The sequence below is a fragment of the Melopsittacus undulatus genome, chromosome Z, assembly GCF_012275295.1.
Source record: "Melopsittacus undulatus isolate bMelUnd1 chromosome Z, bMelUnd1.mat.Z, whole genome shotgun sequence".
NCBI lineage: Eukaryota > Metazoa > Chordata > Aves > Psittaciformes > Psittaculidae > Melopsittacus > Melopsittacus undulatus.
This window is the reverse complement of record NC_047557.1, coordinates 34,855,121-34,876,246: the sequence shown is the minus strand read 5'-3', so window position 1 is coordinate 34,876,246 and position 21,126 is coordinate 34,855,121. Positions and strand designations below refer to the sequence as shown.

The 21,126-nt window shown below is 38.0% G+C and overlaps 1 protein-coding gene across 3 annotated transcripts in view; it reads right to left on the bottom strand.

Annotated features, from left to right (window-relative positions):
• Nucleotides 1-21,126, bottom strand: part of CNTLN (centlein) — a 194,288-nt gene that overhangs the window by 117,017 nt on the left and 56,145 nt on the right. For all 3 annotated transcript variants that reach the window (XM_031054312.1, XM_034073006.1, XM_034073005.1), the window contains 2 exons: nucleotides 15,093-15,255; nucleotides 4,472-4,663 (listed from right to left, as the gene is read on the bottom strand). In XM_031054312.1, the coding sequence (XP_030910172.1) occupies nucleotides 4,472-4,663; nucleotides 15,093-15,255 (355 nt within the window). The remainder of the gene's footprint in view (nucleotides 1-4,471; nucleotides 4,664-15,092; nucleotides 15,256-21,126) is intronic.

Genomic DNA, 21,126 nt, shown 5'->3' with positions numbered 1-21,126 from the left:
CCTCACCACCCTCACAGTAAAGAGCTTCTTCCTTATATCTAACCTGAATTTCCCCTGTTTAAGTTTGAACCCATTACCCCTTGTCCTATCACTACAGTCCCTAATGAAGAGTCACTCCCCAGCATCCCTACAGGCCCCCTTCAGATACTGGAAGGCTGCTAGGAGGTCTCCAAGCAGCCTTCTCTTCTTCAGGCTGAACAGCACCAATTTTCTCAGCCTGTCTTCATATGGGAGGTGCTCCAGCACCCTTATCATCCTCGTGGCCTCCTCTGGACTTGCTCCAACAGCTGCATGTCCTTCTTATGTTGAGGACACCAGAACAGTACACAGTACTTCAAATGTGGTCTCACGAGAGCAGAAAAGAAAATAGAGGGAGAATAGAGAATAGAGAGAGAATAGTAACAATTCATCCACACGGTATGCCGTTGTTTCAAAACACCCAAAGAAAATAAAGTATAAAGTTGAATCACCAATTGTACACTGTCACCACCCTCTAAAATAGTCTTACTTCTAACTTCAATGATTACCTAAAGTTTTTTTGTGGATGTCCCATCACTGGCAGTGTTCAAAACCAGGTTGAGCTAGGCTTTGTGCAACCTGGTGTAGTGAAAGATGGCCCTGCCAATGGCAGGGGACTTGGAAATAGATGAGCTTCAAGGCCCCTTCCAACCCAAATTATTTGATGATTCTGTTAAGTTTTTCGATGAACGAAATAAAATTGAACCGAGTGAAACTTGGATTTGAAACGGATTTCAGCAAAAATGCATTAGGAGCTCTCAAAGAAACCCAGCTGCTGTATTTTAAGAGGTGAAAAAAAAATTGCTTTGTTATAAGAAATAAGTAATAGCAATAAAAACTTAGTTTCTATTTACTTTTAGAGACTGTGCTACTCCGTGTTCAAAAAATATGCAAAGGTAGGAGGCTAGTATATTAACAAAATCTTCTGATACTACTAAGCTATTGACAATAATGACAAAAGCTAGTGAGAAATATTTACACCAGGTCCATACGGCATATACTGTGACTGTAAAACTGTCACAAAATACCAAAGCTACCTAAACTTGGCTAGGGATGTTAAAGATAACAGCAAGGGATTTTATAGCTATGTAGTGACTAAAAAACAGACTAGGGACAATGTAGGCCCCCTCTGGAAGCTTTTGGGAGAACTGGCTACACAGGATTTGGAGAAGGCTGAGGTTCTGAATGACTTCTTTGCCTCAGTCTTCATAGAATCATAGAGTAGTTAGGGTTGGAAAAGACCTTAAGATCATCTAGTTCCAACCCCCCTGCCACGGGAAGGGATGCCTCACACTAAACCATAGAATTTGGCAAAGGCTCTGACCGCAACGCCCAAGTTGTTGAAGGCAGACGGAGGGACTGTGAAAATCTAGACCTTGTGCCCACTGTACATGAGGATCTGGTTCGAGAACATCTTAAGAACCTGAATGTACACAAGTCCATGGGACCTGATGAAATCCATCCACAGGTCCTGAAGGTGCTGGCAAGTGAAGTTGCTAAGCCACTGGCCATCCTATTTGAAAAATCATGGCAGTCAGGTGAAGTTCCTGATGACTGGAAAAAGGGAAATATAACCCCCATTTTCAAGAAGGGAAAAATGGATGACCCAGGGAATTACAGACCAGTCAGTATCACCTCTGTGCCTGGCAAAATCTGGGAGCAGATTCTTTTGGAAGGCATGCTAAGGCACATAAAAAACAAAGGTGCTTGATGACAGCCAGCATGGCTTTACTAGGGGGAAATCCTGCCTGACCAATTTAGTGGCCTTCTATGATGGGGCAACAGAAATGATGGACGGGGTGGAGCAGTTGACGTCATCTACCTGGACTTGTGCAGTGTTCAACACTGTCCCACACGACATCCTTGTTTCTAAATTGGCGTGTTATCAATTTGATAGGTGGACCACTTGGTGGATAAAGAACTGGCTGGATAGTTGCACTCAAAGAGTTGTGGTCAACGGCTCAATGTCCAGCTGGAGATCAATAATGAGTGGTGTCCCTCAGCGATCGGTGTTGGGAGCGGTCTTGTTCAACATCTTTGTCGGTGACATGGACAGTGGGATTGAGTGCGCCCTCAGCAAGTTTGCTGATGACACCAAGCTGTGTGGTTCTGTTGATACGCTGGAGGGAAGGAATGCCATTCAGAGGGACCTTGACACACTTGTGAGGTGGGCTGATGCCAACCTCATGAAGTTTAACCATGCCAAGTGCAAGGTCCTACACCTGGGTTGGAGCAATCCCAGGCACAGCTACAGGTTGGGCAAAAAGGATATTCATGGTAGTCCTGCGGAGAAGGACTTGGGGGTGTTGGTCAATGAGAAAATGAACATGAACCAGCTTCAGTGTGTGCTCACAGCCCAGAAAGCCAACCGTATCTTGGGCTGCATCAAAGGGAGTGTGACCGGCAGGTCAAAGGAGGTGATCCTGCCCCTCTACTCTGCTCTCGTGAGACCTCACTTGGAGTACTGTGTGCAGTTTAGGTGCCCTCAACACAGAAAGGACATGGAACTGTTGGAACAAATCCAGAGGAGGGCCACAAGGATGATCAGGGGACTGGAGCACCTCCCATATGAAGACAGGTTGAGAAAGTTGAGGCTGTTCAGCCTGGAGAAAGAGAAGACTGTATGGAGACCTCATAGCAGCCTTCCAGTATTTCAAGGGGGCCTACAGGGCTGTTGGTGAGGGACTATTAATTAGGGACTATAGTGATAGGACAAAGGGGTAACGGGTTGAAACTTAAACAGGGGAGGTTTAGACTGGATATAAGGAAGAAATTCTTTACTGTTAGGGTGGTGAGGCACTGGAATGGGTTGCCCAGGGAGGTTGTGAATGCTCCATCCCTGGAGGTGTTCAAGGCCAGGTTGGATGAAGCCTTGGGTGATATGGTTTAGTGTGAGGTGTCCCTGCCCATGGCAGGGGGGTTGGGACTAGATGATCTTGAGGTTCTTTCCAACCCTAACTATTCTATGATTCTATGATATACATGTTGTACATATAGGAAAGCATTTTAACATTCAGAAACACAAGAAAGGCCTTCTTAACCTCAGGAAAGATAACCTAGAGATTTAATAGAAGCTTTTATGATTAAAAAAAAAAATCCCTCACAATATAAACTACAAAAAGTTTCAGAAAAATAAGTGATGATGAAAGCAGAATATTATATTCAGAAATAGTCTGAGCATTCAAAACTCATATTCTGTGTTTAGAGCAGGAACAGCTTCAGACTAATTATATATTTATATTGTTTCAAGAAATCCACCAAAATCTTTTAAAAGGAAAAAGAATTTTTTCTAAGATTCAGAAAAAGGTCAAGAACGTATCAAGAGGTAAATACTCCACAAGAGAAACATAAAGAATGTACTTTATCATTTATGAAACAAAATTATCAAATCTTTGCAGAAGAGAAACAATAAATCATAAAAATGTGGGTTAAAAATCTTAGGATAAACACTTAAGTAATATTCTGGATAAAGTTAGAACATTAAGTTTGAGATGCCCATCATGAACATATTCAGGAGATACTGCATTCTGTTATTTTTCCATTTTACAGCAGATTACTACTTACAAAACTTTGAGGAATTAAACACTGAAGTTTTTAATATTCAAGCTCCTTTGGGCTCATGAATATAATCCTTGACTACAGATCTACCTTACCTATTCACACTAAATAAACTTTTGCACATAATGAGCAACATCAACTATTTTCCTTTCTCTGCCTAATCCAGAGAAAGTACTAGTAAAATTGAAATGCAGAAGTGCAACAAATTGACAAATAGATGAAAGAAACTAAGCAACAGAGTTTACCAAACCATTGTGGGTAGATCATTTTGAAACCTTTCAATTTCATATAAGTTGTAAATTGGCCTTTGAAAAATGTCAAGGGTATACATGTAAGATCAGGCACATTTGTAAAGTTGGATGGCTATTAGTGAGAGTGACAGATATATTACAATAGTTCCAAATGGCCCATTAAACCTTAGAAACTTTTAGGCAATATTCCTTTCCACTGTAATACTTTCTTCAGATCTATCATCTAAAGTTAGTTGCATGGTCAGTAATGATAAATCAGGACCAATACATTTCATTTTCAGAGAGGAAATGTAGAAACCCACTGTTTTTTTCTAAAAAAATAGTGTTTCCAGGAACAAAATCACTTTGGTTTTATTTTTACTTTTGGTGTCTTTAGTAGAGAATGTAAAAGCCTTGTTGAATACTGACACCATCACTCAGTTTTCTTCCAGGGACAGATTTAATACTGATGTATCTCCTAGTAGCAACAGTAGAAATAGCTACTACTACAGCAGCAGAGTTGAAAAATTTTTCTTAAAAAAAAAAAGGGAAGAAAAAAACAACCAAATAAAACCAAACTAATTGAAATGCCATTTAAAACTGATACAGAAGCTAAATTTGAAACAAGAAAAAACAACTGTTAACAATTTTAGAAGTGGACTCACATTTACTTTACATTTTGGAGGATTCTGATATATTGCATTTAAAGCATCATGAGCCTGCTGAAGTTGCTCTTGTAACTGACAAATCCTTTCATTTTTTCCACACAACTGATCCTGAAGAGAGGCACAGTTTTGCTGCAGCTGAGTTTCACTTGCTTTAACAGTTTCAAAACATGAAGCCAATTCATTATAAAGCTATGAAAGGGGAGAAAAGATTAAAAGGATTAAAAATAACTACATTGCAGATAGCCAAATAAATACAGGAGATGAAGAAGTATAACTTAATTAACTTATCCACAAATATCACCTTCTTTTTTCTGACTTACTTTTACACTTCTTGTCTTCCTGCCTCCTATCACAATCCATAGATTTGAACACACTGAAACTCTAATTTTGAAATAAGTTTTTCCAGAAAAAAAAAACTTACACTAGGGTATTACATTTTCAGTTGCTCCTTATGGCAATTTTGAATATAAATGGTCACCTAACGATCAAGATTTGTTTTACTTCTTGAACAGTTTATAGAAAATAGAAAAGAAAAAAAAATCCCTTACTGAGAATAGACAAACAATTGAAATGACAAAATTAAAGAGGCAAGAATAGCAAATACCCATCTTGTCCTTTATACAGTAGTTTGATCCTATAAAACTAACCCTTTTAATATAGCTTGGATAGTAACACAGTGACTCCAGTAATGCCTACTGCATTTCATGTAAAATGCAAAACAGTTGTTCAAATAATTATTCTATGTTTTGGGGTTTTTTTTTACATTAACTATAAACCCCAGTGATTATATTAGAAGCTCTTACCCCTGGCTGTTGCTCAACTGTTCTTGCTGAAACCAGAATATTACATATATTCTAGAATTGCTTTAGAAGAGATACCATACACACACAGTTTTTCTAGAATAACATCTAAGTAACGAATAGAACTTACTTTGCAACAATAAAGGAACTTAACAACCACCTGATTTCCCAATTTTTACTGTTTTTTTCAATATAAACATCTGAAAGCTGTTTAAAACAAAATCAGCTTTTATTTAAAAAAAACCCAAATCACAGAACAACCCGGTTTGAAAAACAAACCTGTAGCATAAGAAACAATAATGTTTCTTATTCTGAAGGATTCTGAAGGAAATATATGACTCTACAGCTTTACTACCTAAGCATATTTTCTTCTCTGTCTTCATTACAGACCTTCATTCTTTTGATGGTCCTTTTTTCTCAAAATAAACAATATTCCCTCAAACTATTTATCCTACCATAAAATAATGTGCAGAAGGCATGTACACACTTCTGCAGCTGAGAGTTTTCCTTGGAAAATTCATTTCTGTTATTCCATCCCAAAGAAACCTATTAAGTATGAAAATCAGAATTTCCAAATCAATTAATAATGTTTGTAAGTAAAAGGAACTGACACAAGTAATTTTCCTTTTGTCTTGTCAGCTTTACTTACATGACACATTTCTATTTCTCCCTTTCACCTGCTTACATTGCTTAGTAGTTAAACCCTTTGAAAAACTACCACTGCTTTTAAATTCGGAAACTCTACCTCACGCTTTGTAAGAAATTTGGAAATCATAATCTCTCTTCCCTTCCCTCTTCCTATTACTATCTACTACCATAGTTTCTTAAAATCCACTTTGGACAATGTAAATCACTTCTTGTCTATTTTCAAAGCAGATGTCTTTTAGGCAAAATGAATTCAAAGTCCAGATATATTGATATTTTGAATTAATTTGACCCTTAAATATTAAACTTTGTGTTGAAATTTCTGTGCCTACTGAATCTTTCTTAAACATAGTTAAGAAAGCTTACATCATGTCTAGAAATGCAAGTTCCAGATCAGCCAATTTCTTACGGAAATCAGTAAGTATCTCACAGGAAAACAAACAGTTCATTTATCAAAAACATGCATTTTTAGATAATGCCCTTCCAAATGAATGGAACACCAAGACACAGTTACTTCCAGCTATAACTATATAAGCTCATTACCTAGATCAGACAGGTATGACAATTTGGTGGTTTTACGACTAGCAGCAGTTAAGTGGTTGTAATTATAGTATCTGAAAGGTAACATCCTAGTAAGATGAATGGAGAACATCAAAAATGCCATGTTTTTTTTTTTTTTTTCTGGCTGGCAGCTACATCCCCTAATGTAGCTAATGGGTATTTTTGCTAATCAGCATTTGTCAGAACAAGACAAATAGCATGTCTTTTTACTTGCATAAACTTTTCCAACCTTTCCTGCTTTGAAAACAGCAATAACTAAACACATACATTTCACATACAAAACAAAATAAAAGCTATGTGCAAAAAATCCACACTCACACTATTCCTCTTTTTACACTCAGGTTTTGTTTGTTTGTTTTTACAAACAACATCAATGTATTAATTTATAGGACACAGATTTATTTTTAATGTATGCGACATCAGGAAATTTCAAAATTAAAATCACCTGCATGAACAAAAAGTTTTATCTACTGTGTACACATATCCAGAAGAGACTCAGAGGTTTCTTTTGGCTCCCTATCTTTTCTTTTATGGCCATCCATGTGGGTCAAAGTCATACTGAATGTTTATACTGGACTATTTTTGTGATTTCTGCTTATTTCTGACCCTGTTTTAGAAGATGCACCACATTTAATCACACTGCAGTACACATTCTACAACATACAGAATTACACAACACGAAACAAATACAGAAAGTCGGGTGTAGGGATGCAAGATGTAAAATGGATATCAGAGGACTAGAGATGGAACACTGAGTAGAAAAGAACAAAGAAAGACAAAATTATTGCAAATTATTTAACTCAGAACTAGCAAGCTTCACAGAAGAGTGAAATTGTGACTTTACATAAGTGAATACTTATACTTTATGTGAGTCAGAAAGACTTGAGATTTACCAAGCAAATTGTCAAATTCCCAAGAAGAGATATTAAAAATTGAAAAAAACCCAAATTATGTTTACAAAATGGGGAATAAAATAATTAAGATATTTAAAATCATTCTTGATACATATTACGAAATTCATAGTCAAAAAAAAAAAAAAAAGGCAGTGGCCAGAGAGACAAGACTGCTTCTCAAAAAGTATTGCACTGACTGTATTTTGAGAATCATTTTCTAACACATAAGAGTTGTCCTTTCTCTGACAGGCAACACAGAATCTTACTGGTGAAAGTACTTAAAAACAAATTTAAAAAGATTGAAAGTATCTGAAATCAGTACACTGTAATAAATTCAGTCTATATAAGACAAGAGCATTACTTAACAGTCAAGAAGGAAGAGTAACTTAGATGAATTACAAAATATAAAGTATCCCATATTTCTCAGCTAACCTAACAATTTCCTATATTGATTTAACTGATTTTACCAGAAAACACTTTCTGCTAGATCTTCTAAAAGTTACTTAAAACAGAAAAATCCATTAGATCAATAGGTGTCCTTAATGTCATCAAGTAACCTAAAAATGCCAGACCAAAGCTAGGACTTGTGGAGAATCAAAAGATGTGACTGAAATGCCTGCTCACATGTGATAGAAAATATTTAACAGCCTGGTAATGGTGGGGTCAGGTAAAGTACTGACATACACTAAATATGTGTATGGCAAATGTCAGACCAAAGAAAGCTAAGGAAGTCCAACAAAACCTAGTAAATCATTAACCCATGCTATCTAATGTATTGCATGTTAGCCAGAATCAGTGCAACGTGAAAAAAAAAACTGCAAAGTGAAACAGCTGACACAAATGACCAGCAGTAACTTTATACAGTGTGCAGGATTTATTTCAAAATAGGTTTAGACTGCAGTTCTGTACTGAATGCCAGCTAACAGCTGGGACACATTTTCCAGTTCCAAAATGATTTCCAGTTCCATAATCCTTAGTTAAAGCTTTCATAGACCTTTGTATGACATTAACTAAAGAATAGAAAGTGGGGACATCCAAGATATTTCCTTTAATAGTATGCTCCTCTGAGGAACCAGAGGAACTGAGGAATCAGTAAGACTGATCCATCCATTAAAATGGAACAGTAGCCAGTTACATACACTGGGTGCAAAACAAATATTTCCCTATATTAAATTTTTTATCTAAATGTTAACGACCTAAAATAGTGTATTACAGAGATGTGAATAAATGAACCAAACATATAATACTGGACATACAATAATGACACAAATGCAAAAAAGTTAGTTTAAATTAAGACACAATAAAACTGTAAGGAAAACTATTACAGCACCATTGCAGAAATGAATGTTACAAGCTCATGCTGTTTATAAGAATTTGAAAAGAACAAAGGCAAAAATAAGCTGGAGAAACTCTAGAATGAAACTGAAGAGGCACTCCAGACAGACTGTATATAGCACATTCATGGCATTTAACTTTAAAATGGAAAAGCAGAGGAAAGGTGATTTTTCAAGATGAGATGCCACAAGGCTTACTTGTAATATATGAGAAAAATGCTAGACACATGAGAGACTAAGAAAAAACAAAACCAAACTAAAAGAAAATACAGAATGAATGTTAAGTAACATGAGGAAACATGCAAGCAAAAGTCACAAGTACAAACTAAAAGAGAAGACATGATTTCCTAAACCTTACGGTACTATAGAACTGTAAATACTACCACTGTTTTGGAAACCATGTAAAATGAGTAACTGTAGCAATATACCTTCAAAAAAAATGACAGGAGGTAATGTAAAAGAAAAGGACATTTCAGTCATTTTAATTAGTGTTTTTCCACAAAAAATCCAAAATGATGCATCTATTTACTTCAATGAATCCTGTATGTCCTGTTTACTGACTGATTCTCCCACCCACTCCTAATGTAGCCTTCCAATATCCATCCATCTAGCCACTTTTGTGCAACTTCCTGTGTTGATATGGCTATTTAACACTGGGGCTTGTGGATTGCTTTTTTTGAATATATAAATATTTTGACATTTTTCTCTCAGAAAGATTGCATTTATCATCAACAACTCTGTGAAATGCTACCAAACACTATTTAGATTTCTTCTCTCTATATATAGCATACTGTCAGAGAACATTAAGCAGGCTTGTAAAGAACACCAGTCCTAGTCAATGCAGAAAAATGTGAGAATTCATACTGCAAAAGGTACTGTAATGGCTTCAAAGTAAAAGAGGGGAGATTTAAATTAGATATTAGAAAGAAATTCTTACTGTGAAGAGTGGAGAGGCATTGGCACAGGTTGCTCGGAGAAGTTGTGGTTGCCCCATCCCTGGCAGTGCTCAAGGCCAGACTGAATGGGGCTTTGAGCAACCTGCTCTAGTGGAAAGTGTTCCTGCACATCGCAGTGGCGTTAGAACTAGGTGATCTTTAAGGTCCTTTCCAACCCAAACCATTTGATGATTCTATGATTTTGTAAAAAAATACATTACTGTTGCCAGCAACATTAAGCATCAAGTTTCCAAGCATCAGTGACAGAGTATTATAGATTACTTACATTTTTTTCCCCCCAGACACTTTAAGCATTCTATAGATATCAACAACAGCATACTAAGTACAGGGCTTTTCAAGCATGAAAATCATTACCTGTGAGTGCAGTGTTTAATATAACCCTAACAGCACCAGAGTCTACCCAGCATTTCTTCAACTTTAAACTACAGACACATAATGATGCCAAAAACTACTTGCTAGCATATGACCAAATCTGCTGGTGTTTGGTATATGAGAAATAAGTAGACTAACGTAATTAACACATTTCACACAAATAGCAAATGCTATTGGAGCTTGAATTAAAATGTGAGATAAACTTTCATAGAATCATTGAATAGTTAGGGCTGGAAAGGACCTTAAGATCATCTAGTTCCAACCCCCCTGCCATGGGCAGGGACACCTCAAACTAAGGCTCTGTCCAACCTGGACTCTGTCACCCAAGGCTCTGTCCAACCTGGACCTTCAACACCATCAGGGATGGAGCATGTACCACATCTTTAGGAAAGCAATCCCAGTGCCTCACCACCCTAACAGTATCACAGAATCACAGAATCCTGACGGTTGGAAGGGACCTCAAAAGATCATCTAGTCCAACCCCCCTGCAAGAGCAGGGTAACCTAGAGTACATCACACAGGAACTTGTCCAGGCGGGCCTTGAATATCTCAAATGTAGGAGACTCCACAACCTCCCTGGGCAACCTGTTCCAGTGCTCTGTCATTCTTACAGTAAAGAAGTTCTTCCTGATGTTAACGTGGAACCTCCTATGCTCCAGTTTACACCCACTGTCCCTTGTCCTACCACTGGATATCACTGAAAAAAGCCTAGCTCCATCATCCTGACACCCACCCTTAACATATTTGTAAACACTGATGAAGTCACCCCTCAGTCTCCTCCAAACCAAAGAGACCCAGCTCCCTCAGCCTCTCCTCATAAGGGAGGTGTTCCACTCCCTTCATCATCTTTGTGGCTCTGCCCTGGACTCTTTCAAGCAATTCCCTGTCCTTCTTGAACTGAGGGGCCCAGAACTGGACACAATATTCCAGATGCGGCCTCACCAAGCCAGAGTAGAGGGGGAGGAGAACCTCTCTTGCCCTACTAACCACACCCTTTCTAATGCACCCTAGGATGCCATTTGCCTTCTTGGCCACAAGGGCACATTGCTGGCTCATGGTCATCCTCCTATCCACCAGGACCCCCAGGTCCCTTTCCCCTTCACTCCTTTCCAGCAGGTCAACCCCCAACCTGTACTGGTACATGGGGTTGTTCTTCCCCACATGCAAGACTCTACACTTGCTCTTGTTGAATTTCATCAAGTTTCTCCCTGCCCAACTCTCCAGCCTGTCCAGGTCTCGCTGAATGGCAACACAGCCTTCTGGTGTGTCAGCCACTCCTCCCAGTTTGGTGTCATCAGCGAACTTCCTGAGGGTACACTCGGTTCCCTCATCCAGGTCATTGATGAAGATATTAAACAGCACTGGTCCCAGCGCCGACCCCTGAGGGAGGACTCCACTAGTCACAGACCTCCAGCTACATTCTGCCTCATTGAGCACAACTCTCTGCCTTCTTCCTTTCAACCAGTTCTTGATCCACCTCACTACCTGGTCATCAAGCCCACACTTCCTTAGCTTATCTATGAGGATGCTGTGGGAGAAAGTATCAAATGCCTTACTGAAATTATCTGATCTAAACTTCCCCTGTTTCAGTTTTATCCCATTAACCCTTGTCCTAATCACCACAGTCCCTAATGAAGAGTCCCTCCACAGCATCCTTATAGCCCCCTTCAGATACTGGAAGGCTGCTATGAGGTCTCCACGCAGCCTTCTCTTCTCCAGGCTGAACAGCCCCAACTTCCTCAGCCTGTCTTCATATGGGAGGTGCTTCAGTCCCCTGATCATCCTCATGGCCCTCCTCTGGACTTGTTCCAACAGTTCCATGTCCTTTTTATGTTGAGGACACCAGAACTGCACACAATACTCCAAGTCAGGTCTCATAAGAGCAGAGTAGAGGGGCAGGATCACCTCCTTTGACCTGCTGGTCACTTTGTTAAAGATTTGAGTTTCTCACAGCTTTCAGAAATAAAGTGGATTATGAAAATTATGATTTCTTGTTACTGATGTGGGCTTCAGGATATCTGACTGAACAGTTAAGTTTCAGCTCTTTTCATGTGTGAAATAACATGTTTTTCATTTCAATTTGACAGAGAACCTGCATTGTTATTGCCATTTACACATCTATATGGGTGTAGCTTTTATTTTGTGAATGTAATGCTCCTTATATAAACCGAAACACATTAATGTGATTTTAAACTGTGTTTAAAGGTTGTTGCAGTTGCAAAAAAGACTGGAAGTGATAAAATTTAAGCTTAGAATGGTAAAGCTAGTAACCTGACATTCTCAAGCTTGAACGAAAGACTATCTCCACACACTGAGCAAAAGAAGGACTAGCAAAGGCAGCTGCAGGCACAAAATTAACCACAATATCTGAAAATGCATCTGACATGATCCTATTTTTGTCTGCTTTCTGGTGTACTTGATGCAGACTTCTGCAATGCCTCACAGTTGAGCACTCTTGCTATGTTTTCTAATTATGCCAAAAATCTAATTATTCGGCAGAGTTTTTCTTTATCACAGACATGGATTGTACCACTCACTATCCATAGTATTCTCTATTTGAGAGCTGACTTCTAGGACACAAATTACGATTTCCTACTTAATGATAAATAACAGTATTTTCACTTCACTAAAAGGGCCTTCCACTAAGAGATTTTTCATCAGTATCATTAACAAGGAACCAAATGGCCACATCAGATGAACGGAAAATACTGCATTATAAAAACAAAGGCCCTAAATTGTAAATTTAAAAAAAGCAGTGATAAGCTAGCTAAGGAGCTCAGAATCTCTTCTTATTATCCCTAGTATTGATTGAAGTCTCTCCACCTTGAAATTGTTGGTGAGGACAAATCTATTGAGTCTCATTAAACCCAGCACAGGAATGAAGTCCCTGGAGCATTTGGGACCACTAAAACAGATGCTATACATTTTAGAAAAATACTCTTTATCCTTGAGAATGAGAACTACAGCTGCAATATGAAACAGATACCAATTTGTTTCTATAAATGCTCTAACATAAAGGAGTTATTGTAGAACACAGCACCCTTAAAATTTCTACTTAAATTAAAAAAGAAGGGTAGTAGCATGTCAAACCAACACAATTTGATAAAACAGGCTACAGATCTTCATATGTGTATACTTCCCACTACAGCTAGACGTGGAAGAGAAATTGTGTCCCTCAATGGATTTACACATAATCCAGTGCAAGTTCATGACCCTGATCTGGTTTATCAAAAATGCTTTTTCTTCTATTCAGTCAACTGTTTTGCATTACAAATTAACATCAGCACAAATAGCAGCTCTCCTTAATGGCAGAGGGTAAAATAGCTTTTGAATATGTAAACCAACTGCATTGCCTCAGCTATAGCATATAGTGCCTATCTGACCACTAAGAGAGAGGTCATTGATATTGCTGGAAGGGACAATATATCATAGGATGTACATACTGATAGGCTCAATGCCATATGGAACAGTAGGAAAATATTCCTTTGTGAATATGTTTATGGAATAGCTGACACATCCTTATCTAGCTATTGCAGCCTGCATATTATATTATTAATGCATGGAAGACAAAAAACCCAGACATTTATCTGCAATAGTTTGTCTTTCTCATTCAAAAGAAAAATTGGCATTTGTATCATTTTTACAAATCTGAGTTTTTCAAAGGCCTGCTGTGACCTTGGTAGGCTTTTGTATATTGTGATTTGCAAAATGCATGCTACTTTCAAGCAACTACAGTTGGGTATTTTATACAGTTCTTCTGATCAGAAGTATAGGACAGGATTGTCATGATAAAGAGACTGCTTTTCCCCTCCAAAGTTCTCTTAATTTGCCACAAACATTATTAGATTTATTCCACTCATTAAATCCAGTACAGGACTTCTTTTTTTACTTGTATAACTTTAATATATATATCTACTTCTTCCTTTTTTAGCTATTTTTATTAAAAACAAAAATAAAACCAACAGTTTTTTTCCAGGTGCATTAGATATTTTGATATTTTACAAAAAAAAGGAAGTCTAACTGTAGCTTGGCTGGACTACTACTGTAGTGAACAAAGACAACGTCTTCTGTCACTGCAGTCAGTGATAAACTTACGCAGAGTTAAGTACACAAGAATGTGCTGGGCACTATGTACTATAAAATGTTAACTAAACACATCTTTAGAAACCCAGTAATGATTCTGGCTTAACTTAGGCCTAGCTTCACAATTTTTTCACCAATTGTATACTCTAAGTAAGATAATAATGGAAACACCTGTTTTTTTAAAAAGCACTAACAGTTCCAAAATTGGTAGAAGGTAAGTTAAAGATGTATATACAATTTGTTTCTTGTCTTCCTCCTTCTCAATGTTTCTAAAAAGGAAGAAAAAGTATCCTCTATATTTCTTACAGACTGAAAAACACACATCTCCATAATGTCTTACACTCAGAGGGGAAGTTCTGAGTAATGCACATACATGTGACAGCTGGTCAGGGTTAGCATTTTTCCTGGCATGCATCAAAAATGTGAATCTGTTCTGCAAATGTAAATATAGTAAAAAAAAAAATTAAAATAATTAGCTATCCTTTTCAAAACCTATTATGGCAACAATTTTTCCAGTCAATTTTGGTAAGAACAAGTTTTTTACATCTTAATGGAGTATAATTGTTTGAGATTCACACAAATACATTATTTACAATTGAAAGGAATTTCTTAGCCTAAGTTATCAAAAACAAATTGGAGAATTTAGTGATTGAAAGCTCGAGGAGATGAAGAATTAAAACACAGATAACACAAAATTACATGAAGAAATTTATATGCTTCGCAATCACTCCTAAGACACAATTAAATCTTAATTTTTAAGGCTTGTCAATTCAGTGTAAGCAAGGGACATATATATGTTGGGATGTAATTAGTCTGATAAACTCTGTTACTTTGCCAACCACATTTTGACAACAATCAAGATCCAGAGATCTAAAGGATGCAAGACAACACCGCAGTTTGATTACTCTGTCAATTGCTATTGTACAGATGGACATTAAAATGAATCCTGTGATCATAAAGCAGAATGACATTACTTTTTGATAAGATGTTGTTTCAGCTATGTGAGCATCTTCTTGGTCTTTCAGTACTTTTTGTGTACCATTATTGAGAGCCTGAAGTTGCTTTATCAGCTCAGCCTGCTGTGCTGTATGTTCAGTGTTTTGACTGTGAAGATTCTGCAGTTCCTGTAACTCCTTCCTGTGCAAAATAAGCAATACAGAGAAACTAAGACCTCCATTAAACAACTGTATTCAAATAATTTTATTGTAGATAATGAGCTTTCTATTTGCATTTATTTTTCTGCCACTTACCTTATAAACACTAGAAGTTACATATATTTGCCACATACTTTTGTGAAATACCTACAAAACAGTTAAGTTTCGAAATGGAATGCCTTTCAATTTTCCTCTAAAGTTCTAACTGCTTTCCAATAAATGGATTTTTGCTACTTCATCAATACTTGCTAATCAATATTCAGTTAACTCTTTGGTGCTGGGTGTCCAAATGTAAAATATTTAGAACATATGGGCAGTAAAAAGTTTGTTTCTTTTTTTTAACTAGAACAATCAAGAAAAGATACAAGTTTTCTTTAACTTGAAAAGTATCTGCAAAGCAAGTCTCTTCTGAAATGCCTCTATTCCCTAGACACATAAAGTATGTCTGCTGATAAATTGCTTTTTGTCTGAAGGTGCAGCATACTGAGAAAGCCATAAAGCAAAGTAAGTAAACTTTGGTGTGTATTATATAACATAACAATAAAAGTTCTATAAACACAATAATAGGAAATAAGTTATAATGCTACCATACGATAGATCTAATATAATCAGTCTGCTTGAGAATTTTACTGTACTGATGATAATCTTATAAATTAAGGTGGAACTGGAGATCAGTAACTCTTACTTATTGTAAACAAAGATTAAAAACCTGGAATATTTTCTGTAACACATGTTAGAAGACTCCATTAATATCTCTTTACATATTTTCTACTTAATTTCCTGTTTAATTCACAAGCAAATTTCAACTAGTATTACATACAGCTACTGAAATATAAGCTTAGCACTTCAACAAATTTACTTATTTCCTTGTAGATTTTTATTGGTGACAGACTCTCTGCACTTAGAATTACCATTACTAACAAGAATTATCGTTACATTTTTATAATACTGCTGGAGACATCCAATCAAAGATTAGTGTACAAAAAGGTAAGCTTAAATAGCAACTTCCTTGGTCCTGAGAAACTGGACAAAGAAACCATTTTAAGGGAACTTTCAAAAAAATATTTCTTAAGACCTGAGCCACTACTTCATATGTTGATTATTCATGAAAAGTATATTGGAATAATCAAATTTTTGCCTATAAAATTGAAATTACATGTACCACAACAGCATACTCAGTCAACTCAATGTGGTTAAAACAACACTGTTTAAAAAAGCATGTTAACAGGCCAATGCAGGAGAACACTTAAGGACATGACTTAATTAACAGTATTTAAGTCCTACTGTTCTTAATGAGAGGTAAATCTTAACAACAGTAGAAGTGCATTTAGGACTCTAACAAGACCAAAGCAAAACAGCAGTGGGTACACTTCATATGTACTAACTTAATTTTGTTCACAACCACAGCAGGAGAAATAGGGACATAATGATATATTATAACTTTATGAAACTCTATGACAGACTTTGAAACAAGCATTTCCCTGAATGTGAGTAAATAATAGAAAAAAACCTACATCTTTGCACAGCAGTTGAAACACAGATTATATCCGTTTTATACTGGTTCTCCAGAACTTCATTTTGTTCTGGAAGGGAAAAACATGGAATAATGTTGAATCCTCAGATACTGTTAGAAATTATGGTAGTAGCTGTTGCCAAGACCACTCTGCTATATTGCTGCTGTTTAATCTGTATGCAAACATTAACGCAGTTATCTGTGTCTGTCACCTGAGAATGTACAGTATTAAGTATTCACTAATGGTCTGTTCACAAAGTGTATTAGGGTCAATGAGAGCCTCTCTTGTTGACTTTATCAGGATTTGGGTCATACTCTAAGAGAGAGGAAATTCGGGGGGAAGCTCAACCATCCAGCCACCCAACTGCAGCAGTCAGAACACATGTTAACGTGTTTGCTCATGTTAAGTTCAAGGATTTTTAAATATAAGGAAACCTAGTCACAGTTCCATTATTCCATATTTTAAAAATCAAACTTTATTTCTTCATACACATGCCCTAAATTCCTCTGTTTTTTTTTTTTTTGAGTAAAAGGTTACACAAACAAAAAGTTTCAATCTGAAAAATTCTTGATACACAGAAATACACAACCACTGTATTTAATCTGAACTTGGATGTTACTTGCATTTCTATGTTATAGGTTTTTTTATCCTCTTTAGTCTAAAAGCTACTGTTTATACATTGCAGATCAACAAAGTGAGCCTTTTTTTATTTCATTTCCACACAGGAAGGAGGAAATGATACTCAATCTTACCAGGAATTATTCGGCACCAATGGGGTAACACAAATAAATTCACAGGATTAAGCACTTTTGGTAACAGACAGGCTAATTTGGTGAGGGGAGCTTTAAGACATGAATGGTGGGGGAGAGAGATATTGAAAACTAAAAAGTGAGAGAGCTGAGGCCAGGGCTGACAAGAAAAGGGCACAGGTTGGTGTGCCCAGGGAAGACCTTGTGATGAATACAATCAGGGAGGACAACCTCAAGCATATGCACATAAATAAGGGAGTGCTAACAAGACATTATTAGAAGAAGCTTTATGTTTCTTCCTGGGAAACAGTCACAACTAAGTGTCCATCTGAAGTTGCTGCTCAAATGCACACAGCATGTCCCGACAGAAGATGACAGGAGGAATTAGAAATCTGTCTGTAGCTGCAGGGCTCATTAGGATCATGGAGAAAGAAGTGATACCTCACATGACTGGAGTGCTGCCATGTCACACAGGCTTTTCAGAAAGTATAGGCTCAGATGGCAAAAAGTTGCCCTTTATGTGGAAGAGTAGTCTAAATGGACGGATGGAGCGCTGCCTTGGGATGGGCAATGATCCACATAAGAGCATCTGTTGCGGCAGGCCAGTGTGGATGATGCAGGGGCTGCTTGCTGATCCTTTCTGACCAGAAGGAAGAATTAAGTCCTCTCAAGAACTGGAAGAAGATTCATGTTTGCAGGCCCTTATCTTCATGAGGGACTTGAATCACTCCAGTATATACTGGAGGGATGACAACACAGCAGGGCACAAGCAATCCAGGAAGTTTCAGGAGTGCTTTGATGAGAATGTCTTGCTATAGGCAACTAACAGGTTTATAAGGGGACACACACTGCTGGACCACATACTTACAAAGAATGGTCACAGGTGTAAAGGTCAGGGGCAGCCTTGTCTACAGCAACCTTGGGAGCCTTCCAGTATCTGAAGGGGGCCTACAGGGATGATGGGGAGGGACTCTTCATTAGGGACTGTAGTGATAGGACAAGGGGTAACGGGTTGAAACTTAAACAGCAGGGGTTTAGACTGGATATAAGGAAGAAATTCTTTACTGTTAGGGTGGTGAGGCACTGGAATGGGTTGCCCAGGGGGCTTGTGAATGCTCCATCCCTGGCGGTGTTCAAGACCAGGTTGGATGAAGCCTTGGGTGATATGGTTTAGTGTGAGGTGTCCCTGCCCATGGCAGGGGGGTTGGAACTAGATGATCTTGAGGTCCTTTCCAATCCTAACTATTCTATGATTCTATGATTCTATGATGGGAGTTCAGCATCTTTAGAAGCGGGACAAAGGGGAAAAAGTATTACAACCCTGGATTTCTGGGAAGCAAACAGGTGTTTTCAAGGAACTTCCTTGGAAGAAACCAGTACAGTATCAGTCTGGAGAGAAGAAGGATCCATGAGAGCTGGTTAATTTTCAGAGTTTACTTCCTGCACTATCAACAATGGTCCATTCCAATGAGCAAGAAGTCAAGCAAGGGTAGCAGGAGGATTGTTGGATGGACGAACAAGTACCTCCACTGACTAAGCTCAAATGTAAAAGGAAGGATACAGACGCAGAAGCAGGGACAGGAGACCTAGATAAATAGAAAGTAAGGTAGATTTGAATCTGGCTTGAATCTACTGGGCTTAAAGAGTTGTGATCAGTGGCACAAAGTCCAGATGAAGGCCAGGCATCAGTGGAGTATTCTAGGGGCTAACACTGGGGGCCAATCCTCTCTTAACATCTTCATTAATGAACTGGACAACAGGGCAAAGTGCACCATAGCAAGTTTGCTGATGACACAAATCTGGGGGCAGTGGTTGTTTCACCAGATGTTTATGCTGCCGTTCAGAGGGACTTCAACAGTCTGAACAAACGGGCTGACAGAAACGTCATGAAGTTCAATAAAGGGAAGTGCAAATTATTGCCTTGAAGAATAAAAACCGCATGCACCTGCAAAGGCTGGGGCCTGACCAGCTGGAAAGCAGCTTGTCAGAAAATGTCCTGGGCATGCTGGTGGACATCAGACTGACCAGGAGCCAGTAATGTGCCCTTGTGGCAAAGACTAAAGGCATTCTGAGACCCACTGAGAATAGCGTTACCAACATGGGGAAGAAGGTGATCCTTCTCCTTTATTCATAAGTGTGTGTCCAGTTCTAGGTCCAGTACAAGAGAGACATGGATACATGAAGGACCACAAAGATGATGAAAGGACTGAAGCACCTGCCATACACAGAAAGGCTGGGAAAGCTGGGACTGTTTAGTCTGGAGAAAGGAAGGCTCAGAGGGGAGGGATATTATGTATAAGTACCTGATGGAAGTCTATAAAGAAGATGTAGACAGACTCTTCTCGGTGTTACCCAGTCAAACATGAAGAGACAACAGGCCAAAATTTAAAAAGGCATGAAATTCCAGTTAAAAAAATAAAAATTAAAAGAATAAAGAAAAAATAAAGGTTTTATGATGTAAAAGTGGTCAAATACTGGAACAGGCTACCCAGAGAGGCTACAGAGTCTCCGATCTTGGACATACTCAAAGTCACTTGGACATCATATTGGGAAGCCTGCTCTGGCTGATATGGCTTGAGCAGAGCACTGAGCCTGCTGGAGCAGAGGGACAACACAATCTCCAGAGGTATCTGCCAGTCTCAGCCACTCAATGATTCTGTATGATTCTGTTACTAATTTGCCCGCAGCATGCTCAAAGCAAGTACACAAAATCAACCCCATGACAGTCAGAAAAAAAGTTAAAAGACAAAAATGAACTTCAGATCAAAATATCTATTAATATGCTTACTCAAATCAGCAATCTACCAAGCACTCTACAAGAAAGACACCTGCCTGTCACTGCAGCAGGATAAGGCTGTCAAGTCTTAAGTAAAATGGTACTTCAACATGAATATGTAACAGAACAAATAATCAGAAATTGCAAATTGGATGTAACAAACACCTATGATGTCTGGTTTTTCCCCATCACCCTTATCGTCCCCATAAACAAACACACCGTGATCACCCTGATACACTGAGAGCATGTTGACTCCATACTCCCTTAAACACTGAAGTCAACAGATATTACTGAGAAAAAAAAAAACCAACCAACCAACCAACCAAACACCTCAAGACCAATACAATGGGAAACCAAGAAATTTACAAAAAGTCAGCTGCATTCGTCAAGTCGCAAGAAAAAAACTGTGAAAAACAGTCTGTTTTGTCTCAAGATAGAAACGCGTAACTGAAGTATTTCAGCCACAAAAGATAACCTTAGTAGATTTTGCTTTAAACATGCAAGGTTGATACTACACAATTACTCTACAAACTGGACTGCAGCAAGACTCAAAGACCTAACAACTTGTCCTGCCAATATCAATATTTAATAGTCATATTACTGTTTACAGTAGAGGTAGCTCTGCTGCTCACATCAGACAAGAATGGTAACTAAAGTTTCCTCCTATCCTTAGAGGATAACATTAAATAAAACCTTTATGTGCTGCACATACCAATAGTTTAAGAATAAACTGTGGCTTCTCAGAGATGTAATTGAAATAAGTAGCTGCTGTCACTCCATGAGCTATACAACTGTGCTGCAAACAGATTTAATGT